At 40.1% G+C, this 27229-nt stretch overlaps 1 protein-coding gene across 1 annotated transcript in view; it reads left to right on the forward strand.

Annotated features, from left to right (window-relative positions):
- Positions 1-27229, forward strand: part of Pex13 (peroxin 13) — a 114160-nt gene that overhangs the window by 15525 nt on the left and 71406 nt on the right. The window contains exons 2-3 of the mRNA XM_067143278.2: positions 22317-22592; positions 26800-27047. Coding sequence (XP_066999379.1) covers positions 22317-22592; positions 26800-27047 — 524 coding nt within the window. The remainder of the gene's footprint in view (positions 1-22316; positions 22593-26799; positions 27048-27229) is intronic.

The raw sequence follows: 27229 nt of genomic DNA on the forward strand, positions 1-27229 counted from the left end.
CTGTTTCAATGTATGATTCCGCTTTCTCACAGAACAGTCTCCAAGATTTTCTTTTTGCTTTCCATATCTCTAGGTTGTACTCGGCGAGTTTCCTATGATATACGTCCCACACACCATTTCTAGATCATATTCTGTACAACATCCTAACCTCTTTTTTCATTTTGGCTAGTTTGTTGTTCCACCACCTTACTTTTTTGGTGTTTTTTTTTTTTTTGCTAGGGGCTTTACGTCGCACCGACACAGATAGGTCTTATGGCGATGATGGGATAGGAAAGGCCTAGGAGTTGGAAGGAAGCGGCCGTGGCCTTAATTAAGGTACAGCCCCAGCATTTGCCTGGTGTGAAAATGGGAAACCACGGAAAACCATTTTCAGGGCTGCCGATAGTGGGATTCGAACCTACTATCTCCCGGATGCAAGCTCACAGCCGCGCGCCTCTACGCGCACGGCCTTTTTGTTTCTTTGAGAGGACAGTTGTCATGGAATGAGTCTATAATGGCTTCTTCTAATAGTTCCACTGCCTCATTCAATTCTTTCTGTCCTCTCACATTTAGTTGGAATTTTTTTTTTTTTTTTTGTACAGCCTTCCCTAGAACTTCTCTGTATCTATCCCATTTAATTCTTTTTGGGTCTCTGTACATCTCAATCCCACATAATCTCACATCTATTGCAAATTGGATGTGCTGGTGGTCTGCCAATGATGGTTCCTCCAGCACCTTCCAGTCTTTAATAAAGTTTGCAATATGCGTAGTGCTTAGTGTAATGTCTATTACCTCCCTATGATTTTTATTTATAAGTGTAGGTTTGTTTCCTAGGTTTAGTATCGTCAACTCAGTTCCAGTAATTAACTCTAGTAAAGACTCACCTCTTGCATTGCAGTTCATGCTGCCCCATGCCATGTGGTGTGAATTTGCATCTGCTCCAAGGACTAGGTGTTCGCCTTTCCTCTTTGTGTTGTAAATTAGGTTCTCAACTTCTTCTGACGGGGGCAGATTAGTTGAGTCATATGGGAGGTATGAAGACCCTATGGTTATTTCTCTGGGACCTTCCCAATTTCCAAGTTTTATTTTCTCTGCCACTAAGTCCTTTGAACAATGTTCCTGCAACAGAAGGCATTTTAGTTTTCTGCTCACAAGTAAACATGTTCTAGACATATTCGATGTAGTATCGTACATTAGCTCCACGAACCTACTACGCTGGCGTAGCCGGGGGAGAGGTGATACTCCCATGTAGTTCATCCCAGGTGGCGGATAGGGGATCCTAACCGGCTTGCCGGTGGACTTGAGGGAAATAAAATACCTCACGTGGACCAAACACATAACCCCCTGTGGGTGGGGGACGCAGACGAAAAATTCACCCACGGTATCCCCTGCCTGTCGTAAGAGGCGACTAAAAGGGGCGACCAAGGGATGATCAAATTAGAACCATGTAACTACTTGTGATTAGTACCACCATGCGGGGAACACCATGGGTCGCTTTTACTTGCGCGTAATACCACTAGATTGCGTACCAAATAGGTTTGTGATTAGTGGCAACCAAGAGCGTGACGACTTTCACAGTACCTGTGATTCGTAGCACTATATGAGCGACACCATGGGATGACGGAACCCATTGTTCTGGCTTGCTTATGGTTAGTACCCACTATATGAAGAACACCACGGGATAGTACAAGTCCCTGTGGTTAGTACACTTATGTGATGAACACCATAGGTTTGCATTGCCTGTCAGTGGTGCCGCAATGTGCAAAACACAGTAGTTCTGTAATACATGTGCAAATTTCGTTACCTGTGAGTAGTACCATAATGTGTGAAATGCCACGAGTCTACGCTACTCTTGTTTAGTACCGCAACATGACAATACCATGGTTCTGCTTTCCTAGCGATAAGTACCATTGTGAGGGACCGCTGATTTGGATTTTTGACCCCTTTCGACTACAAGTATCATCGATTCAGTATTGTGCTATAGTAGTAGTCCCTTGGTCAGTAATACTATTGTTCTACGCCCGCTTCTGTGCATGTGAGGCACTGTGGGTCGATTCCACTGATCGTTTTGAAATTCATATCCATCCATTCATTCGTCGTCCTCACGTTTTGAATTGTGGTCAGTGGATGTTTTTGGGCTTTTAGTTTGTCATTTCATTTCGTACCATTAGGGGCTGTTGACCTAGATGTTAGGCCCCTTTAACAACAGTCATCATCATCGTACATTAGCTTACCTCCAGATTCCGCCAATCCTGCTACTCTGCCCTTAACTAGCCATGGCTCTTGTATAAGAGCCACATCGATAGCCTCGGACTTGAACTTCCTGATGAAATTGGCCACAGCTGATTTTTTTATGTTGTAGGTTGGCCTGTAGATTTTTCAGTACCATTGTTGCCAATGCTAGGTTTGAGTTTTTCCCTTAATTACTTTATATTTGATCTGCTCAAGTTCAAACTTGGCCTTAAGGCCTCTCTTCTTGAGCTCTTCAAAATCTATTACAAGTTGTCCATTTCATGACCGTATCGATGTTTAATCAAGAAGTAAGTATAAATAACCACCTAATCGATACTTTATTAATGCCTCAGGCAAAATTGAATAAAATTAAAACTTACAGTGAATAAAATTAAAACTTACAGGACATGTTTCAACCACTTAGTGGTCCTCTTCAGCTGTATAAATAAAGAACTGAAAAGAAAAACATTATGACAATAAGCACAAATAAAAGTTCTTTGGAGACTCCTTTGATAAAAATGGAGGTCATCAGAATAGGTCATCTTGCCTCTCGTTCTTGTTTGGAAAAGATGTTATTCTGCGCTGTCTGGTGAAGTAACGATGTGATACAGTTTGACAGTTCATGGAAAGCTCTGGAGAGAAGGGAAGTAGAGTTTTATCATCATCTAAAATAACATGTGAGGGAGGAGGGAGATTGGGCTGTGCTTCTGCGATGTCGTGTTTGATTATATCTCTTGTTCGTCTAGTCTGTTTCATGTCTACCCATTCTAAGTATTTGCTAATATTCTCATATAAGATGTTTTTATGCTCGTTTTCGTTGAGATTCTCTTCACCGTTTTCCAATTTATCAAGAACGATGTGGATGTTTTCCAGGTTGTTCATAAGATTACCTTTATTAATCATACATATAATTTGTAGGTCCTGTTTTATATTGGTGAATTTGTGGTTGGACTCTTTCATATGGGATCCCATGGCAGAGAATCTTTTGTATCTTTCAAAAGATTTTCTTTTCAGTTCTTTATTTATACAGCTGAAGAGGACCACTAAGTGGTTGAAACATGTCCCGTAAGTTTTAATTTTATTCACTGTAAGTTTTAATTTTATTCAATTTTGCCTGAGGCATTAATAAAGTATCGATTAGGTGGTTATTTATACTTACTTCTCTTCAAAATCTCTCATTAAGGGCCAAAACAATTGTCCTTCCTGTGTCATCAGTAGTTGTTGCCTTCAGCACTCTCCACTTTTTCGTCTGAAGTTTGGTGTCGTGCTGATGTATCCTGACATGCATATCATCAACTGTCATCTTGTCAGTTGCAGGAGGAAACTTGGTGATGACCTTTGTAGTATTCAGCACCTTCTTGGCTTCTGCCACCTCCAAATTCTCCCCTTTCCAAGCGTTGCAATTGGCCACTCTCTGTTCCAGCCAGCTTTTACTTTCAGTACAGATCAGTAACATTGCTCCACTTTCCAGCCTTGGAGACTCGAGGAACCCTGGAAGGCATCCCACCGACAGGGGTTTCATCAGAGCAGATGAAAGTTCCTTCACGTCTTCCTCCTTCAGTTTCATGTCTGGAAAGGTTCTAGGTATTATTGCTACCTTTTTTGAAGTTAGTCTTTCCGAAAAGGACATGACCGTCTTCTTTGTTTCTTGGCGAGGGGTTTTGTAGCTGAACTTGATTTCGTACTATCCCCGACCTTGGCCTTTTGGACGTTTTCGGAGGGATAGCCTCTTTGTGATACAAATTCTTATAATTTTGTTAATTACCACCTATTCAATACAATAAAAACATAATAAAACCTGCAATGGGATAGCCTCTTGTCGATCCCTGTTCCTTGGCTTCTTCTCTGTCCAAGTTCCAGCCACTGTTTTGGCTTCCTCGCTCTCTTCCTTTCCTTGTAATATGCACTGTTGCGAGGTGGTCTGTCGATATGAAATCTGTTGATTTTCGATGCAGAAATCTTCAGTTCTCTCTCTACAGGCGTTCCTGGTTTGCTTGTGGTAGCAGTCTGCTCTACTGGAGCTTCTGTATCCATTTCTTGTTTTGAGTCGGTAACAGCCTGTCCAATTGGGGCTTCTGTCTCCATTTTTTCATTTCGGGCCTGTTTCCGGATCTGCTCTAACGCAGCTTCCATGGCTTTCCTTGATGTCAGAGTTTTTGAAATTGGTTCTTTATAAGCATTCATATTTCAATCATAGGGTTTTTGCCCCTTCTAGGGTCCTGAGCGTCGTCCTCACCATCTGTTGTGAAGCATACAGCCAGACATTGTCCTCCCGCAGCTCAGGCTCTCCGTAGCAGAGACCACGCCACTGTCATCCATCCAGCATTCCGCCCCTGGCCCGAACCTTGCCATTTTTTCCCCTCCTTTATTAGGTTTACTCACGTGGTCTCCACTTGTCATTATCATAAGTGAGTTCACAGCCATGACTTTCTCCCTAAGTTGGGATCGCCCCCTTCCCAACCCGCGGCTCTTCCAGGCTGCGTAGTGCAAAGTGATGTGTTGGTTCCAGCACCCCGCAGTGAGCCTTCACCTTAATCACCAGCCCCACTACACCTGAACCACCGTATTACCCATGTGGAGGAACCATGGATGCCCCTCTAGCATGTGTGGGCGAGGCCTCCACTTCCAAGCCTTGACTTGGGCTAGTAACAATCGCAATGCCTCAAGATGTTTTCTGGCAATACCTGTTTTTGGTCGGCAAGAGGGTATTTAATTTCCCCCAGACCCTCCAGACAAGTCCGGAGCGCCCCCCTATCCGCCACCAGGGATGCGCCCGATAGGGGAACAAGTAAGAAAACCCCCATGGGTTACAGGGTGGCAATATTTGCTTTGTAAATCAATTATAATTTCATCGATTATATAGTAGATCAAACCAACAAGTTCGGGTCTAGTGACAGCCAGTTTACGAAAATATCATCTGATGAACTTGGGGTGTATTTTGCAGTCATGATTTTGATTGGTCTGGTACATAACCCTACACTTCAGAGTTACTGGAGCACAGGAGGAAGTGCTGACACACCCTACTTCAGAACTATTATGCCCCAAAATAGATTTTCAGCCATAAATAAATACTTACATTTGGTAATGAAACTAAGGATATGTTAGATCCATTACAAAAAATAAGACCAGTAGTTGATGTGATGTTAGCAATATTTAGATCATTCTATATAACAAGTGTTATATGTATAGATGAATCACTGATGAAATGCAGTGGAAGATTGTATTTTAGACAGTACAAGAAGTCCAAGAGAGCAAGGTTTGGTGTCAAATTTTACAAACTGTCAGGCTCCAGTAACGCATATATATGTGACTTCAGAATTTATGTAGCGAAGGACAAAGTTTATAATACACCTGTTAGTACAAACGTAGTGATGGAGATGATGCAGACATGTGGTCATTTGAATAAAGGCTACTACCTTTATATGGATAATTGGTACAGTTCACCCGATTTGTTCTACAGACTGTATAATGCAGGGACGAACGTGCGCGGAACAGTGCATACTAAAAGGAGAAACATGCCGAAAGACTTTGGTAAGGTTCACTTAGAAGTAGGTGAAGCAGTGGCTTACTACACCAACAGCATTACTGCAATCAGGTTGAAGGACAAGAAATACGTGTGCTTACTAACAACAATGCATTCTCTTCTGCTGCCACTCATCTCCGATAGATGAGATTACTGCTGCGTACCGAGTATTACAGCCTGCCTGCAAATTGGTGGGAAGTACCTGGAAAGTTAGATAACACTCATCTTTAGCATGCCATTCCTCTGGTTCATAAATTTTCGGATACTACTGGTGTGTTGGTTCATTATAGCATTCCAGCTATTCAATCCCTACTCTAAGGCACTGATTAGAATGATAAGGAAGCCACAAAGTACATCATAATGGTCATTGTAATGTTATGATTGCATGTTATAAATCTCATTCCGTATTGACGGTTATCACTTTACAAATAAAAAAGTCTTATATTATCCTCCTCCTTTTCAATAAAAAATCTATATTAGATGGGATAATATCTATACATGTTTCAGCCTTGTATTATCCTCCTTTTCAGTAGAAGAACCATCTATATTAGATGGGATATCTAGACATGTTTCAGCCTATCTAAAGACCAACCTCAGTAGATATTATCCCATCTAATATACGGTAGATGATTTTTATATTGAAAAAGAGGATAATATAAAACTTTTTAATTTGTAAAATGGTTCATGTTTGTGGGTTACTGTAGTCACGTCCTAGTTCGTGAACCATGGGCAACGGCTGAGTGGCCTGGTAAGTGGTCCCGAGAGTTGGGATACCAGTTGCTATGGAATAGGAGTGGGCATCTCGGACATATTCTGAGTCGTGACCCTCCTTATGCTCAGGCGGCTAGGACTATACAATTCACCAGTGGTCCATAACCTGTTAGAGGAGAGATCCTCACTTGGACTATGTGCAAGTAGGGCAGCATCCTGCTTCATGAATTTACAGAGCTCAGAACACTTTAAGCAAGCCTCGGACCTATGGGAGTAATGGAGTCCCACTCCCATTTGACAGGCGAGGGACTCCTTGGAAACAACTTGGCGAACGAAATGGAATTCGATGGGGAGCTATCAATATTAATGGGGCTTATGGAAGAAAGAAGGTAGAACTGCCTGAGTCAGCAAAGAGGATGCATCTGGATGTGCTAGGAGTAAGTGATATTCGGGTAAGGGGAGATAATGAGGAAGAGATGGGAGATTATAAAGTGTACTTGGCGGGCGTTAGAAAGGGAAGGGCAGAGTCTGGGGTAGGGCTCTTTATCAGGAATACCATTGCACACAACATAGTTTCTGTTAGGCACGTAAATGAGCGAATGATGTGGGTAGATTTGTCAGTGGGAGGAATTAGGACAAGAATTGTGTCCGTGTATTCACCATGTCAGGGGGCAAATAAGGATGAAGTTGACAAGTTTTATGAAGCATTGAGTGACATCGTGGTCAGGGTCAACAGCAAGGATAGAATAGTGCTAATGGGCGATTTCAATGCGAGAGTTGGGAATAGAACTGAAGGATACGAAAGGGTGATTGGTAAATGTGGGGAAGATATGGAAGCTAATGAGAGTGGGAAGCGTTTGCTGGACTTCTGTGCTAGTATGGGTTTAGCTGTTACGAATACATTCTTCAAGCATAAGGCTATTCACCGCTACACATGGGAGGCTAGGGATACCAGATCCATAACAGACTATATCTTAACAGACTTTGAATTCAGGAAATCTGTTAGGAATGTACGAGTTTTTCGCGGATTTTTCGATGATACAGACCACTATCTGATCTGTAGTGAACTAAGTATCTCTAGGCCTAGGGTAGAGAAAGTGAAATCTGTCTGCAAACGAATAAGGGTAGAAAATCTCCAGCACGAGGAAATTAGACAGAAGTACGTGGAGATTATCAGTGAGAAGTTTCGAACAGTAGACAGTAAGCAGGTTCAGGATATAGAAAGTGAATGGGTGGCATACAGGGATGCTGTAGTAGAAACAGCAAGGGAATGCCTAGGAACAACAGTGTGTAAAGATGGGAAAAGGCGAACATCTTGGTGGAATGATGAAGTGAGAGCAGCCCGTAAACGTAAAAAGAAGGCTTATGAGAAATGGCTCCAAACAAGGACCAAGGCAGACAGGGATTGGTACATAGATGAAAGAAACAGAGCGAAACAAATAGTTGTTGAATCCAAAAAGAAGTCGTGGGGAAGATTTTGGTAATAACCTGGAAAGGCTAGGTCAAGCAGCAGGGAAACCTTTCTTCACAGTAATAAAGAATCTTAGAAAGGGAGGGAAAAAGGAAATGAACAGTGTTTTGAGTAATTCAGGTGAACTCGTAATAGATCCCAGGGAATCACGAGAGGTGGAGTGAATATTTTGAACATCTTCTCAATGTAAAAGGAAATCATCCTGGTGGTGTTGCAAATAGCCAAGCTCATGGGGAGGAGGAAAATGATGTTGGTGAAATTATGCTTGAGGAAGTGGAAAGGATAGTAAATAAACTCCATTGTCATAAGGCAGCAGGAATAGATGAAATTAGACCTGAAATGGTGAAGTATAGTGGGAAGGCAGGGATGAAATGGCTTCATAGAGTAGTAAAATTAGCGTTGAGTGTTGGTAAGGTACCTTCAGATTTGACAAAAGCAGTAATTGCACCTATCTATAAGCAAGGGAACAGGAAGGATTGCAACAATTATCGAGGTATCTCATTGATTAGTATACCAGGCAAAGTATTCACTGGCATCTTGGAAGGGAGGGTGCGATCAGTGGTTGAGAGGAAGTTGGATGAAAACCAGTGTGGTTTCAGACCACAGAGAGGCTGTCAGGATCAGATTTTCAGTATGCACCAGGTAATTGAAAAATGCTACGAGAGGAATAGGCAGTTGTGTTTGTTTCATAGATCTAGAGAAAGCATATGACAGGGTACCGAGGGAAAAGTTGTACGCCATACTGGGGGACTATGGAATTAAAGGTAGATTATTAAAATCAATCAAAGGGATTTATGTTGACAATTGGGGTTCAGTGAGAATTGATCGTAGAATGATTTCTTGGTTTAGGGTACTTACAGAGATTAGAGAAGGCTGTAATCTTTCACCTTTGCTGTTCGTAGTTTACATGGATCATCTGCTGAAAGGTATAGAGGGATTCGATTAGGTGGAAATGTAGTAAGCAACTTGGCCTATGCTGACGACTTGGTCTTAATGGCAGACTGTGCCGAAAGCCTGCAGTCTAATATCATGGAACTTGAAAATAGGTGCAATGAGTATGGTATGAAAATTAGCCTCTTGAAGACTAAATTGATGTCAGTAGGTAAGAAATTCAACAGAATTGAATGTCAGATTGGTGATACAAAGCTAGAACAGGTCGATAATTTCAAGTATTTAGGTTGTGTGTTCTCCCAGGATGGTAATATAGTAAGTGAGATTGAATCAAGGTGTAGTAAAGCTAATGCAGTGAGCTTGCAGTTACGATCAGCAGTATTCTGTAAGAAGGAAGTCAGCTCCCAGACGAAACTCTTTACATCGGTCTGTTTTCAGACCAACTTTGCTTTACGGGAGCGAAATCTGGGTGGACTCAGGATATCTTATTCATAAGTTAGAAGTAACAAGACATGAAAGTAGCAAGAATGATTGTTGGTACAAACAGTTGGGAACAATGGCAGGAGGGTACTCGGAATGAGGAGATGAAGGCTAATTTAGGAATGAACTCGATGGATGAAGCTATATGCATAAACCGGCTTCGGTGGTGGGGTCATGTGAGGCGAATGGAGGAGGATAGGTTACCTAGGAGAATAATGGACTCTGTTATGGAGGGTAACAGAAGTAGAGGGAGACCAATACGACGATGGTTAGACTCAGTTTCTAATGATTTAAAGATAAGAGGTATAGAACTAAATGAGGCCACAACACTAGTTGCAAATCGAGGATTGTGGCGATGTTTAGTAAATTCTCAGAGGCTTGCAGACTGAACGCTGAAAGGCATAACAGTCTATAATGATAATGTATGTATGTATGTAATGTTATTGTTGATCAATTTTATTAGCTTTCTATATTATAGGCCTTCACTTTAGTTTTCTTCCAACTCTGTGATATTGGGGCTTCTTATAAAATTATTTATAGCATAGACTACCGTATTGTTTCTTATCCCCCAACTTTACATACCGATTTTCGTTAAAATCTGTGTACGCATTTTCTCATGACTCGGCGCTGATGTAGACTATCCTAAATTCAGGAATATCTCTGTTATCATAGTTGGTACAGTAAAATGTTTAAGACATAAATGATTGAAAATTTATTACTTTATAACCTTAGTTATGTAGTATTTATCGATAGAACCACTAATAACATAAATATTTGAGAATTTAATTTTAGGCCTTTCCCTAAACTACCATTTTGTTCAGCATGAATGAAATAATTTATGGCCTAGATTGTAGCGACTTTTTCCCCAACGTTACGTACCAGTTTTCATTAAATTCTCTTCAGCCGTTTTCTTGTGTTGCGCGTACGTACATACATACATACACACAGACAGACAGAAATTATGGAAAATTAAAAAGTGCATTTCCTTGTTACTGAGGACACGACCGATACAGAAATACAATTCTTTTAAAATTTTGAAAAATGTACAGACAAAACTCTTATTTTATGTATGAGTCGTCCAGTTGCAAAACCCGTTATGTCCATTTTTTCCTCAAAATGAGTTATCATCGCCATTGTATGCATCTCATCAAAATACACAATCCAGTAATGTAATGCGTGAGCAAAGGCGTTTAAATGTGGCAAATAACGGAACTGCTGCAAAAGTCGTTATGTCCAGCGTGTCTTATGCAGCAAAGCTCGTTATGTCGCAGAACCCTGTAAGAGGATCATACGTACATGAACAAAATCAGGCAACTGTGTGATAAGAAGTGAAGTAAACTATAACAGTGATTGTGGTGGAAGCATAAAGCATATTTAACCATGGGAAACCCTTTTCTGCTATTGTGCCAGTGCCAGTGGAGTAGTGTTGGCTACTGAATGCATGATTCGAAGCAGTGTATCGATTCATTCAAGTGTCCGAGTGAATCGATTCACAGGAAAGGCGAGCTCACGGCTCACGATTCAGCTTACTCCCAGCGGACAGTGCTGAGTGGCGCACTCACTGGATGTTGACGGGGAGCCGAGCTTCCGCTGCAGCGAGACAGTGTATCATGGCACATCGAAAGAATCGTGAACGAGCCGGCTCAGTGAGACACAAGATACACACGGCTCCTTCGGCTCACTGGACACGCGGAGAGCCGAGCTTCCGCTGCAGCGAGGCATACAGTGAATCATGGCACATCGAAAGAATCGTGAACGAGCGCGGCTCAGTGAGACGCATGATACACACGGCTCCTTCGGCTCACTGGACACGCGGAGAGCCGAGCTTCCGCTGCAGCGAGACATACAGTGAGACATGCTAGACTGAAAGAATCGTATGCTATAATGGACTCTCGAGCTCAGCTCATTTGAAAATAATACCCATTTGCATTCACTGTCCTCTTCTTACAGGGAGGTTTAAATAATAGATGGATTTATTTGCAGTGTTAAAAAGGTAGTCATAACATAATTCTGAAGTAGCTAGTAAGTAGGTAGGCTATTAGGTTATACTATTTATTAGTTTAATGAATCTTAGTATTATAACTTAATTGACTTTTGACAAACTCGACTCTAGCCTGCCCTATGACTATGAGTCATGCTCATGACCACTCAAAAGTACCTGTTTTATATTGGGAAGAACGGCTCAGTATTTTCTCAGTTCATATGTCACATCGTTGCACAAGACTTCAATCATATGTGGACAGACGCAATAACAGTATGTTGAATCAGAAAACCAGCGGGCTACTGTACATCTCGAGTAGCCTATACAAAATATGACGATTTAAAAAAATCCTCAGCTGATAGAAAAATACTTTTTAAAAAAGACTGAGCGAGTTGTCGTGCGGTTAATATCGCGTGGCTATGCGTTTGCATTCGGGGGGTGGTGGGTTCGAATCCCACCGTCGGCAGCCGTTAAGATGGTTTTTCCGTAGTTTCCCCATTTTCACACCAGGAAATGCTGGCTCTGTACCTTAATTCAGGCCATGGCTGCTACCTTCATAATCCTAACCTTTCCCACCCTGCGTTGCCGGAAACCTTCGATGTATTAGAGTAACTAGCATTTTTTCTAAGAAAGGAGTTCATAGTATGAAGACCAGATGGCAGCTGCGAGCACTGAATGCTGTTGCTGCTGTCTTACCAGCACATACTACACTGATGCAGTAGGAGCGGTGACCAATGAGCCGTGAATCGGATCACTGTATCGATTCAGTAACGTGAACGGAATCAAATGAATCGATTCAGTAAAATGAATCGAATGTCCCATCACTACAGTGGAGGAAGGGGTTGCTCTTAAGAAAGAAAAGCTCAACGACTTGCACACATTGTTGACCGAACATTATAGGAAAGAGTGGATAAGGAACGATGACCGCACGTTCTACAAGACACTGTTTGACCAGCAGCAAAATTTAAACAGTGAAATACCAGACTATGACATTGATGTGGGAGATTTTGTTCAGGACAATAACGGATTGTTAATATAACTGTACAGAATGTTAAAGAACTTATAAAATGTTTTGAATGAGTGATGATTTCTTGATGTAATCATTAAATCAAAGAGCGGGGATTAGATATCAAAACATTATATCCTAACCTAAATTCTTTCCATTCTTGCTATTTTCATAGTGTAACGTAGCTACTAAAACACTTTCACCATAAATCTGCACACTCTATTCCATATACTGCTGCACATATCTTTTATCTCCACAAAACTGCTGCAAAACTCGTTATGTCCAAATTTTTTTTGCAAAAAACATGGGTTCTATAAGTTAAATTTTGTGGTTATTTTGCGGTATAATGAAGATGAACGCTTACTGTTTCATTACAAAATTTCAACCTCCTATCTTTGTTGCATAACAAATGACAGTTTATTGCGCTTGCTGAAAAATTTGTTTGTCTGCACATAACGGGTTTTGCAACTGGACAACCTATATATAGACTAGCTAATGTACCTGTGCTTTGCTCTGGAATTCTACATTGTATACAGAATTGTAGGTTAGGTAGTGTACACATTGTGAGCAAGACTGTATTAAGTTGCATCGCTCTTAACTTTACCCTAGAAGCGCAACAGAGAAATCACGAAACGTCTTTTCACATATGAAGACTGCGTTAGGGAATATTCATTGTAATGGTAGGCCCACTTGCGCACCATCAGTCACAATCAGGTTGGGGAATTCCATTATAATGGCAGACACTCTCCACCTGCCTTTTTACATCCTCAGAAAGACTTGTCGTAGTGGTTTTCCCAACTGAAATTAACATAGGTCATTACAATGACGTCAGTAGGAATGGCAGGAGTAAAAGCAATTATTTCACATGAAATACTCTATCAAATTAAAAACCACACATTTTCTCACTTTTAACGAACAGTACTACGCTGCCATTGTAAGAGTCCAAATTTCCAGAGCTGGAATGACCAGGCCGCAGACAGCCGTGACCCGTGAACACTCGTCTTTTTCCGGGGGGGGGGAGTTGAATTGTGGCGAGTCCCAGGGCAAAATCTATGCCCTTTTACTTTGTTTCTTAGGAGTACCCGATGAGTCGGAAAATCTCAATTCACTACACTGGCGGCGGAAAAGTCTATCTGACTTGGAGGCCTCCAAGCCAGACGAGAAACCCCCTTTTCACTGCTAATTTTTAATAAAATGAATGAAAGATTTAATAAAAGTGAAGAGGAAGAAGCTCTTCAAGAAACAGCTCTTTTCAGGGTTGAATTTTGAGTTATTTAGTGAATTGTGGTGCTATAATTTGGAATATGCCTAAATTGTAATTTTAGACCAGGTCATACTACTACTAAGTGAGCTTCTGCCGTCAGTGTGCACACTCTCATGCAAAACAGCAAGTCAGAGTAGGGATCGAATAGCTGGAATACTATGATGAACCAGTGTGTTACGTATCAGCAGTACGGTATCAGAAAATGTATGAACCAGAGGAATGACATGCTAAAGAAGAAAGTTTTCTAACTCCCCAGCTATTTCCTGCCAGTATTCAGTCAGACTGTTATACTCGGTATGCAGCAGTAATCCCATCTCTCAGAGTTGAGCGGCAGCATAAGAGACAAAGAACATCACAACAAACAGTGACCAATGTAATATTATTGTTGATCGATGTTATGTGCTTTCAATATTGTAGGCCTTCACATTTAGTTTTCTTCCGACTCTGAAATACCACTCTTATCATAGTCGGTATGGTAAAACTAAATAAAACATAAATTGTCGGAAATTGTATTCTCTATAACTTTTGTTATGTAGTACTTTTCGATTGGACCAATAACATGGGTATTTAACAATTCAATTTTAGGCGCCTTCCCCTAAACTACAATTTCATCCAGCGTGAATAAAATTGTTTATAACTTAGACTGTTGTGTCTTATTTCCCGACTCTATATACCAACTTTCATTAAATTCTGCTAACCCATTTTCTCGTGGCTCGGCATTGATATGGACTTGGGAGCAAAAATACAAATTCATGATTATCTGTGTTATCAAAGCCGGTATGGTAACAATGTATGACAAAAAGATCGGAAATTTAATTCTATATAACCTTAGTTATGTAGTATTTATCAATAGGACCACTAATAATATAAATATTCGAGAATTAAATTTTATGCTTTACCCTAAACTACTATTTCACTCAGCGCGAGTAAAATTATTTATAGCCTAGATTGTAGCGGCTCATCACTCGACTTCACATACCGATTTTCATTAAATTCTCTTCAGCCGTTTTCTCGTGATGCGTGTACAGACAGACAAAAATTACGGAAATGTAAAAAGTGCATCCTTGTTACTATGAACATGACCGATACAGAAATGCCGATCTTTTCAAATAAGTGTACTGGCATGGTTGCGGTCATTTCTCGAGGGTCGAACACAACGTGTTGTGTTTGATGGAGTTCGATCATCGACCGTTAAAGTAATCTCAGGAGTATGTCAAGGCACCGTCCTCGGACCTTTATTATTTAATGCATTTGTCTCTTATTTACCTAAATGTGTGACCTCAACCATAGCTCAGTACGCTGATGACACAGTCTTGTACAGGGATATACAATGTGCAGAGGATTGTCTGAGGTTACAGTCGGACTTGGACACTATAGCGGTGTGGTGTTACATCAACGGTCTCAGCATTAATGCTGGCAAATGTAAATACATTAGGTTAAGTAGGTCTCGACACCCAGTAGAATGTATATATACCATTAACAATGTACATATTGAGCGAGTTTAAACTATGCATTTGTTAGGAATAACCATTTCTGAACAACTAAAATGGAACGCACAAACAGAGGAAGTGAGATGCAAAGCTGCCAGGGTGCTCGGTTTTATGCACAGAAGCCTCCGTGGTTGCAAGTCGAATGCTATACGGACGGCTTACCTGACACTAGTGAGACCTATACTAACGTATGGTCTACCTGCTTGGCACCCTACCACTGCAGCTAACCTTCACAAACTAGAAGGAATCCAAAGTCGCGCTGAACGACTAATTAACAAGAACAGCTGCCCGTCTTCCCTCCCGTCAATCGCCTCCTTGTGTAAACAATGCGACATCACCTTCTTACACAAGTCCCTCACAGGGGCCATTCACCTTTCACCATTCCCTCGACTCTCCTTATCTTACAGCTCCGTCCGTAGAGGCAAAGGGGTGTGTCTCATACCCCCCTTTGCGCGAACTGAGTCCTACAAACTAGGTTTCTTTGCTCGTTCAGCGCGGCTTTGGAACGATCTACCCGCCAACATTAAATGTAGAAATGTAAATATAGTTAAATGTTATGTTAGGAAGCACATACAGTGAGAAAATGCATGTGAATATGTGGAAGAATGAATGAGGGAGTGAAAGGTTGTATAAATGAGAAATAGGTATATATTAGGCTATACTTTGTTACTTTACCTGTAAATAGTGTATATGACTGTTTTACTTTAGGATTAGGTAATTATTTCAAAGGTCAGGGGGCACTACGTGTAGGGGGCTTGTCCTTTTCCCCTGGCCTTCCGTAGATATTGTAAAGGTTTATGGTAAATAAATAATGAATGAATGAATGTACAAACACAACTCTTATTTTATATATATAGATGATGCAACTTCAGCATATTGTCAGGTGTGTTGTAAATCATTCAAACTTAGTAATATGGGTAAACAAGCAGTCACTTCTCATGCTGAAGGACCTACTCATATAAAATACATGAAAGCTAAGTCTTACAGCCAACAATTTCTTTGCAAGGAATACCTCTATTCCATCTCCATTTGAAGATACGCAGCCAAGAGTTACACTACATCCACAGCTACAAAGGAATTAGCCGTGCCAGGAACAAGTCAAAGGAGGTTAAAGACTTTCAGTGTGAATGAAGATGATGTTACATCGGCTGAAGGTTGTTATTGGACAGATGTCTCAACTCTTGTGTGATGAAACCTCCACAGAATTCAAAACAATGTTCCAGACAGAAAAAAATACTCAAAACTTTACTATGGACATGACTAAGGCTTCCTATGTTATAAATAATGGATTAGCCCCATATTAAAGAAAGTTTGCATAATGACTTATAATAGTACTCTGACTACTTTGTTTTGATGAATTGTTAAACAGATTTTTCCAAAGAGGACAAATGGACTTGTGTGTAAGGTTTGGGATGTAAATCTTCAAAAAGTTGTAACAAGGTATTGGAATAGTGTATTTTTAGGCAGGGCAGCTGCGGATCAGTTATTAGTCTCAATGGATGGGCCGAATGTTTTAACCTCAGTTTTATTACAAATACTTGCGAATCATTTGCAAGTGCTAAACCCTGAGGGCAAATCTCTTCTTGATAAAGGCACATGCAGTTTGCATACAGTGAATGGAGCCATGAAAACTGGGATCTCCAAAATAGACTGGGACCTTTTCATTTTTTCAGGTCTCTGTATAATATTTTTAAAGATAGCCCAGCTCGACGTGCTAAATATACAGACATAACAAGCACCGCATTTCCTTACAAGTTCACTGCAATAAGGTGGTTGGAAAATGGATGCTGTATTGATCAAGCTCTTAAAAATATATGATCACATTGACGAAGTTATGAAAGTACACTGAAAGAAAAAAAGGAGAAAAACCTTCAGTATCTTAGAGAAGCTGTGAAGAATCCACTACTTAGGGCAAAATTAAGTACTTTTATTTTAACATCGCTTGAAGAACTTATGAAAAACATAATGATGAGATTTGTTAAATGTGAAAAGATAGCTGAAGCAAGTAAGTCCTGAAAGTTAAAATATTTTGACTTACAAGATAGTGCCAATCTGATTTCAGTAGAAAAGGTGGATATTGGTTATGCTGCGAAGAGCTTAATCAAACAAGTTAAAATAATGTTCTGAAAAGTAAAAAGTTACTTGTAAGAATGAGTTCAAAAATCTCTTGATCGTCATGTTAGAAAAAACTGAGAAGTACTCTAAAATTGCATTTAGCCCTAGAGCCTAAGATGATATTGTTTAAATCCAGTTTGGCAATGAAAAAGGATTGATGTTCTTGAAAACTTGCACAGCCGTACAAGAACACGTGATAAAAGTGCTGAAAAGGCCAAACAACAGTTCTGTCTGCTGACCGAGGAAACTCAGAACAATGCAGGAATCAACAAACAAATTAATGACTTCATTTCTAAAAGAACGGATGACTTGGGATTGGATGAATTTTACTACAATCTTTTAGGAGAAGTTGAGAAATATGAAGATCTCTGGTCTGTAATAAAACTTTGTTTCATTTTATTCTATGGTAATGCATTTGTTGAAACTGGTTTTTCTGTCAAACATTTACAAGTCACAAATCTTTTAGAGGAGCCACTTCTCTCCCAGAGAATAATTTTTGATAGTGTGAAACACGTTGGTGGTTCAAGGAATGTTACTATGAATAGAAGTATGCTGACCTCGATCCAAGCTTCCAAGGAGAAGGTATGTCATACCTGGAAAATAAAAAAGAAAAGCAATCAGAAGAGGAAAAGGGGAAAATGGTGAAAAGGAAAATTGAATTACAATTGAAGGATTTGGAAGAAAAACAGAAAAAGTTGAAAATTGAAAGAGAAAAGCGGGATGCTGAAATTGAAAGGAAGAAAATAGTTCCAGAAAACTTAAAACGAAAACAGTTATCTTTTCGATAAGTGCAAACTTCTTTTTCATTATCTTTCCTGACTGATTTGTATTCAAATTTGAAAACTATTTTGAATATACAGTAGACCTAGACTAGAAACACAAGTTAATTGCTTTTGATTTCAAGAGTGCTTTTAATCCACATGAAGTAGTACTGTATTTATTAGATTGCTGTGCTAAATTAATTTCCATATTTGAATTACTCTATTAATAAGTTAGTTATACTTTGTTCCGTGGAAATAAGATAAAGATAAATGTTAGGCCTACCTTTAAACAATTGGTTTATATATAAAGTGCCATCAATGTAATTGTTTTTTTCCATAAATAACTTATAAAAAGGAATTGGAGAGAGAATTAGGCCAGCTATGGGAATGGTGGAGGCTGGATTTTTTTTTTTTTTTTTTTTTTGTTCTTTGTAAAACTTGCTGTTTGGTGAATTAACTTGACACTCAGTTTTCGTGCGTCAGGAAAATTTTTCTTATTAGGTCAGGGAGATTCGGGGAAACTTGAGAGAACATTTCTATGGACACTGAGTGAGCAACAGAGCGAGATTTCAGCTGTTGTCAAGTTGCGTGACATGAAACCGCTGTTGTTGCGTTGACGCATTTTGGCAACAATGTATTATGAGGTCATGATATAAAATGCTCAAGTATGTCCCGCACCTGAATCTAAGGGGCAATATTTCTCTTAAAAACGTGCGGGTAGTTTTCGGGATTACACGGTATTAAAATCCAAGTCTATAGAAATGTAATGAGAACATGCAGGATAAAGTCTTGGGTTGTGGTTTGCAGTTGAATGCAATATGCACTATAGTTGGTGCAATAGGTTCTCCTATATGTGCTCTGGCTAAATATCTAAGCAAATTGCTTCACCGACATATGGGACGTACCGAATCATATGTTAGGGACACCATAGATTTTGTTAATAAGTTGTTAACCATAGCCCTTCAACCCAACACGCTTTCGGTAAATTTTGATGTGGAGTCCTTATTCACTAAAGTGCTGATAGACTCGATCATGTCTCTCATTGAGCATCTAAGTTATTTCACCACTGCACAACTTTCAGCTATTTCTTGTGGGATGTGTAATTTTACGAACAGATGGATGGTGTGGCTAAGGGAAGTCTACTTTCGCTGGTAGTGGCTAATTTCCTTATGGAGCATTTTGAGGAGGAGGCTGTTGCTTCTACACCCATCAAGCCGGTGATTTGGTGGAGGTATGTTGATGATACATTTGTGTCTGGACAGAAGGTCCTGAGAAACTTCCCTTATTTGAAAACCACCTAAATCAGCAGCATCCTTCAATTAAATGCACAATGGAGGAGGATTAAAAGCATTATGGAGGAGTCTGATGGATACCTTCCTATCTTAGATGTTTAGTAAGAAAGAAGTTGGATGGCTCCTTAGGGCACACCATTTATATAAGCCTTCCCACACAAATTGCTATCTCCATGCAGATTCTCACTACCATCAGCAGAAAATCAGTGCATTCTCATGATACCACGAGGGCAAAACGAATTTGTGAACCATCAAACAACCAGAAAGAGATGGACACACCTCAAAGTCATGTTCAAGGGTAATGGTTACAGCGATGTACAGATTCATAGAGCCCTGCATCCCAGAGGGATGACTAAGCAAAACAAGCAGCGCAAAGAAGTGAAGGGAACTGCCTACCTTCTTTTGATCCACAATATCACAGATCGAATTGCCAAGGTCCTCCGTAAACACAATATAAAAACGGTATTTGGCACCGTCACAGTTAACCACACTGTTTAGGTAAAAAGCAAGGGGTGTACAAAAATGCCAGTCCATTGGTAATCGTATCAAAGAACACCAATGAAATATCTTTGTCAATCAGCCAGGTAAGTCAGCAGTAGCTGAGCACGCCCAATCAGTGGATAATGTCATGTTCCAAGACATTACGCACACTAAACACTAGAGGTCTGGGATTATACGGGAAGCTGTGGAAATATGTAAAATCCTAACAATTTCAACAAGGACATAGCTATCAAGTAATACGGAGGTCGAGTAATAAGTCATGGGAACTACTTTTTTTCTCACGAAGAGGAGACAACACTGAAAATTTAAGATATGTATTTGGAAACGTACCGTATGTACTTGCATATGATGCCACTAGATGATGTATGTAAACAACAGTGTGGGTCTAAGCCTGCTCCCAAGTTCAGTGTGTGAGTGAGAGCATCACAAAATGGAAGTCAACAAGCAGGAACCACTTATGAATCTTAATAGACTGAAATCACGCCATCCAACTCTGCGTGATGCTACTAACATGGATGCTAAGGATTTTAAATATCTTGATGAGTGGAAAAGTAGATGGGAAGCAGCAACTGATGTGCGCCTTCATACCTTCTTCTCAGGTCCCGAACTTCCAAGTGGATCCCACCTACCACGCAAGACCTGGACTGCCCTGAATAGAATCAGAACAGGACATGGCCGGTGCAGAGCCGCTCTCCATAAGTGGAAAAAGCTACCTAATTCAGACTGTGACTGCGGAGCTCCACACCAGACTGTTCATCATATCATCAGGGAATGTAAGATTCAAGCTTATCACGGTGATGAAGATGACTTCCTGCTGGTATCTCCAGAAGCTGTACGTTGGATTGAAAAACTTGATATTCAATTGTGAACCACAAATTAATTTGTTTCTCAGCTGTAAATATGTATATATATTACTGATATTGTCTGTATAAGCCATACGCTAAATAATAATAAATTAAAATGCCATAAGACCTATCTGTGTCGGTGCGACGTAAAGCCCCTAGCAAAAAAAATTAAAATAGCAGTTCTCCGCGGCAGAAATGCACGCCAATGCCATGCAGAGCTGCGGGAAGCATTAGGTATGCATGCCATGCCCTGTAGAACAGTGGCGAGATGGGTGGAGACGCTCAAACGGGGTAAAGTATCAACTGCCGATTTGCCTTGTCCAGGCCATCCAGTTAGCGATCACCGCTGGCAGCGCACAGTGGAAACCTTGGGTGATTGTTTCGAAGGTCTGTAACCACTGGAGACCTGTCCTTTGTACGTAGTCCTGTGTATTTGCTGTCTATACCATAATGAAACAATGTTTACCAATGGCCTGTGTTGTGTCAATTTCCTACGAGAATCTCCTGAAGTCAGAATTTGTCTTCAGGCACTGTGCATAAGTACATGCCCTATATTTCCAAATGCATATCTTAAATTTTCCGTGTTGTCTCCTGTTCGCGAGAAAAAATAGTTGCCATGACTCGACCCTCGTATGTGATTGCCAGCCATTGATTTACCTAGATAGTTCTCTTCTCTGTCCTTTCAATATTATTTTGTTTAGGTGATCTACAAATTCCAAATTTGTAATCTCCTCATCACTAGATGGTTCGCTCTAGGCTATGTGTATGGATCATACTTTTATAACCTGTATACACCTGTTACTGTATTACTTCTTTTTACTCCCGTGTCTTCAACCTCATTGTAGCACATCCTTTCTGTAGTTCTGCCTGACTCATTATTTCTTCTCTACACATTTTTATTTCCATCTTTAGCTCTATTCTATCCTTTCAGTCCTTTGTTGCACTTTTTTTCATTTTATTTTATTTTTATTTATTTCTTCTACTGCATTTGTCCTTGATTTGTCTAATGACTTTGCTGTTTACTCGCACGCTTTTACGATGAAACAAGAAACATCTAAATTGGAACTAAGATGGTGTGTTTACTATAGACCAACAGTTAAGCATTCTTAAATTCAACCCCTTCATTATTAGATAAGTTTTGCTCGTGAACAGACAAGATTTTCTTCTGAAGACGCGGAGCGAAGTTCTCTGAGGAACGTAATAAATTTCGCCTTGTTTTCTGACACAACAAAAGCTGTGAAATCATCAATCTAAATGTAGTACATGTTTTGTTGTCCATTGGGAGGATGGTGGATATCAACTAGTACTGAAAAGGTGGATCAATACATTTCTTAAAAGGTGTAATCTCAAGAAAGAAGAGATGCGGACAAACACAGACTTCACAGTAACAGATACGGTCTTCCCAATAAGGTGGATTGAGCTGATTACCAAAAATGTCTCAAACGCCATAAATGAAAGAATCCAGAGTTTGCTTCATTATGCATATACCAGATGAACATGAAAAAAAAATAATGATGTGCTATTTATTAAGGATTGGTCCGAATTATGTAGAATAATTTCCTGCCCTCTGAATAGAATTTTATTTAAGGAAAACTAGATGAAAAAATGAAATGGCATCATATCACCATTGCTCTTGCCCACTGTTCAGAATTATTGATAAGAGGCACTAAATTTCGTGTCATAAATGAGCATTTCTTCTGTAAAGGAATATTTTTTATAACTCTCATAAAAAGAAAGAATTAATTTGTAATTCTGGTTTGTTTTATTTCTACAGTGATGTTCTGCAAATTGGTCTGAATCCTCCTCCATTGCCAGTTCGGCAAATACGTACTGTACCTCCTTTGCCTCCTAGACCACATCGAGTTGGTATCCCAAGGCCACCAGGAAGTTCTCCCTATTTTTCTTCATTGTATCACAGTGGTTATGGCTCTAACTACTCAGGATATGGTGGATATGGAAGCTATGGTGGTGGCTATGGAAGTTATGGAGGCTTCGGTGGTTATGGCATGAATCAGTATGGCTTCTCCCGTGTCAACAATGCCGAGAGCAGGTACGTTATTACATTCTGTTAAATTCCTCCTGCCCTCTTTTCCTTGTGCATTTTATACCATTGTTTGCCCTTGCCTCTTACAACACCCTCTACCCAATGGTCTTTTTATTTTCATTTTTTGTGTATTTTTATGTGCTCCTTGATTTCGTATCTTTAATGTATATCTTTTTTGAGAATGTTTTGTTTTGGTCTGCTTCCCACCTATAGTCCTTGCAAAATTCCAGTAGGAAACATTCTTTTCCTTTACAAACAAATTGTATATACTAGGGCGAGTCGAATGAAAGCCTTAAAAGTGTAATAAAAATTTGAAATATCGTTCCATGGTTCTTGATGTTGGTTGTACTTTTACGAAGGCTTTAACAAATATACTATAGGCAGCAGCATTGTACAGACAAGCAAACACCATCAGAGTACCAGTATATAGCGGTTGATACGTAAGACTATACACTAAAATACAAATATTGCGGCCCTAGTCACGTCTCATCACTGCTGCCAACTTGATTAGTTAGGCTACATATTGAAATCGCCAGACATAACCATAAGCAACTATAACCCCAAAGTAAGCATCAATAATGAAGGTTCCCTTACCCAAGTAAATGCGAAATCAAGATATTCAATACGTCAGTTTTCAAGCTCAATGATGAATTAGAGAAATAAACACACTCTCTCACCCTCAATCAATGTAATGTTATATATTTCTGCATACGAATTACTATATCGTATTCTTTCGGTGTTTGCCTGGTGTAAATAATAAATTAAGCACCCTTCTTGAAATTCGCTGTTGATTAAGTGAAACCATAATGTAATAATGCACGCAAGCAAATATATTGCATATATATATGACGTGAGTCAATAAGAATACACAAAGGCTAAGCCTGCATACCATGCCAAAGTCGAGACAAGAATAGGTTAGGTTGATAGAGGAATTTCCTTCCATTTCAACTTTCTTATTATGTCAAAAACTTATCTATGTGTCTCAAACCTTTTGGGTCAAATTGAAACAAGTAATAGTGGGTCCACAGCCGATTATATTGAGATAGGGAACGAATGGTCGGAAATGCATATTTGTTTGAAATCCTTGCCGATCAGATCTGCTGTACTTAGAACTGTGCGATGGACTTCGAAGCAGATATTAGTCCAGAGGAAAATAACATTTTGTTGTTGCGTTTGTTAGAATGCGCATTTCGCCGTATATTAAATCGTGCAAAAAGAAAAATCGATCGAAGTGGATGAAATAATGGATAAGAGAGCGAGGCAGCTTTAGTCACATGCGCTTCGTACGACACCTGAGAGAAAATGAACCGGAAGATTACAAGAATTGTTTGCGAATGGACCAGAGCAATTACGATATGCTGTTAGGTAAGCATGTATTGATTTTTCTCTTTATTACATTAAATTATTGATTTGTAACACATACACATAATGATTTGTTGATAGCGTATTTATTGTAGGTATTGTAGTTTCTGAACTGAAGAAAGATGATACCATACTGTAATGCGACATAGCATACCGCCTGAGGAACGCGCAGTTGTGACACTGAGAATTTTAGCTACTGGGCGGTCTTTAGAAGGTTTGAAATTTACAACAGGAATTGCAGTTCAGACATTTCAATAAATTTCTCCAGCAGTGCCTTTGTTCACTCAATGCTTTCCTTACAAGAGGCTTGATCTGTGAGCCGAGGTCCTTCTATTGAGTTGCAGACAACAGGTCTCACCTGTAGCAGATAACTCCTCAAACTAGCCTCGCTCACTAACGAGCAGTCCTAGCCTGTCGGTACGCGTCACAAGAGGCCTCGCCTGTCAGAATGCCTTTCCGTGTATGGCTAGCTATTGACAGAATTGAACGCGGGGCTCAAAATCCGTTGGTCCCAGTGCTTACATACGTTCTTTATGATAAGTGTGTAATACCTGTTCTGCCACTACTTTCCACACTGTATCTTTTGAAGTGTGCGTTTCACGGTCAAGTTGACGGGTGCTTATTTCTGGGTGGTCGGACACACGATCCAACGCCATCTCCTCATTGGCTGGTGGGGACCTTTGCCGGCTCCCTGTGGCGTAAACGACCCCGTCTCTCGTAAGTTGTTATCCACGGAGATAAACTTCTTCCAGTTAGGATGACGCCTATTGGGAAAGCGTACTCTGTACATTCGTGTTGCTTTATGGGCACTATATCCTACCCCACCGTACATTAAATGCATGTTTGCCAACTCCGCAACGATTAACGTTCCATCTTTGACTATGCATTATGCACTGTACACAGTAACACACCTCATCATGGACACATCACAAGTTGTCTAATGCAACGGACAATTGATACCGGGGATAGTGGCATGCATGCAGCACAGGTTAATGTGTCGGTGCGATGCGTGCGGTAGTTACATGACGCATGTGCTATGAGCTAAGTCGTGTACAGTAAGTCTGTTTGGTGGTCAGTGGTGTACGCTGTCGTATCACCCGCTGCCTGTTCCGGTGTGGATCTAAAACAGCCACCCGGGATCTTTGCGAGAGTGCAGCAGAACTACTTGCGCCATTGGAAAACGTGCATTGTGACTGGCGGTCATCACTTTGAACAGTTACTATGAGCTACGTTGTTGCTGTTATGCGGTGTACTGTGTAGGCCTATGTCCATAATGCAATAAATATACATTTCCGATCTTCGGTTCTCTATCTCAATATAATCTGTTGTGGACCCACTATTACCTGTTTCAATTTGACCCAAAAGGTTTTTGAGACGCCCTGTATGAAACGTTCCTTTCCTTTTCGGAGCAACTTTGCAGATTTTTCTTGAGTGATACCCTAATTTAATTCTATATCCATATGTAAGAATTAGTTGAAATAAGAACTTGTTAATGCCGTCTCCGTGGCTTAGGTGGCAGCACGCCGGCCTCTCACCGCTGCATCCGTGGTTCAAATCCCGGTCACCCCATGTGAGATTTGTGCTGGACAAGGCGGAGGCGAGAGAGGTTTTTCTCCCGGTACTCCAGTTCTCCTTGTCATCTTTCATTCCAGCAACACACCAATATAATTTCATCTGTAAGTCATTAATCATTGCCCCAGAGGAGTGAGACACGCTTCGGCAGCCGGAACAATTCCTCTCCTCGCCACTAGATAGGGTCTTCATTTATCGCATTCCTGACCCGGTCAAATGACGGGAAACAGGCTGTGAATTTTCATTTTCAAGATCGTGTTAACATGTTAATAAAATGGTGCATTTTGTCATTTCACACCCACTGCTTTATTAAATGCATTCTTCAAATATGTCACAATTCCACTATCTGGTATTATCCACATTGCTATACAATCCTGCAGAAAAGGGAAATATGCATTACTTTTCTTGCAAATGTAATAGTTGCGACTTTTGACAATACAGCAGTAGCAGTATGTATAATCTCGCGAATTATGGCTAAACATTGCCAACATGCGAGTTGAACGGTAAATGTAAGATGTCATATCGTCAAGTAGGGACCCTAAACTTTATGGTTAGTGACATTGAATCAAACCCAACAGTTAGCAAGTAACTGTAAATTACTACCTTTGTTATTAATAGGAGAGAAGAGTAAGATTGGTCCCTTAGTGACTACATACACTTACAAGGTGGAGAGTAGGGCAGTGGCTGCCCTGCTTCAGACATGCACAATCATGATTTGCTATTCAGGATAGTTAAGGTGTGAAACCTATTGAAATTTATATATGAGTGACTATTCAGTATGGTGATACATGTTTGGCATGGTATTAACATGACAATCCTTGGTTGCTTAATACCCATGCAACTGTTGTGGCCATCCAGGACCTGAATTTTCACATCCACTATATTGACCAGACCTTGCTGCCCTTAGTGATTACCACTTGCTTGGGAGGACATTCCTTTTGCTTTAAGATGAACGATGATGGCGGTGCACGAGTAGGTGTGCAGACAACCAGATGATTTTTTTTCCTGGATGAATCCATGCACTTTGTAGGCACTGAAGGACTGGGTTAAATGTAACAGAAACTGCATTAAAAAATTATATAGCTATGTATTACTTATGCTCAGTAAAATAAATTGAAAGAAATATTCAAGGTTTTCATTGTACTCATCCTCGTGTATCAGATAGAATTCCGAATTCCATCTTAGAAGCTAAGCTGGTTTGTTATATAGATATGAGTTAATGTTGTGTTAAAATCTTTAAAATTCACTTCATGATCTTGTATTATATTTTTCTCAACAGGTTTATCCAGATGGCTGAAGAAGGTTCTCGTCCAGCATTCCAGTCAATTGAGTCTATTGTACAAGCATTTTGTTCGGTTAGTTTCATGATGGAGTCCACGTTTAATGCAATGTACAGCTCATTTAGGGCAGTATTAGGTGTAGCTGAGAACTTTGGGCAACTACGTTCACTGTTTGGACAATTTCTATCTGTATTTGCCATTTTTCGATGGTTTCGATGGATGGTTAGGAAAGGTCTTTATCTCTTAGGTAAGTTTGTGTTCTTCAAAGCACCAAATATATTGGTAACTAATAACAGTTGATGGTTTAATCAAATTTTACTGTGCAGGTATAAAATTAGTAATAAACTGCATGTATATATACCGTCTTACTAATAAACGGTGTATAACTTTTATACAAGGTTTATACACCGTTTACGCGAAATTCGTTAC

This window comes from Anabrus simplex, chromosome 3 (assembly GCF_040414725.1).
Source record: "Anabrus simplex isolate iqAnaSimp1 chromosome 3, ASM4041472v1, whole genome shotgun sequence".
Taxonomy (NCBI): Eukaryota; Metazoa; Arthropoda; class Insecta; order Orthoptera; family Tettigoniidae; genus Anabrus; species Anabrus simplex.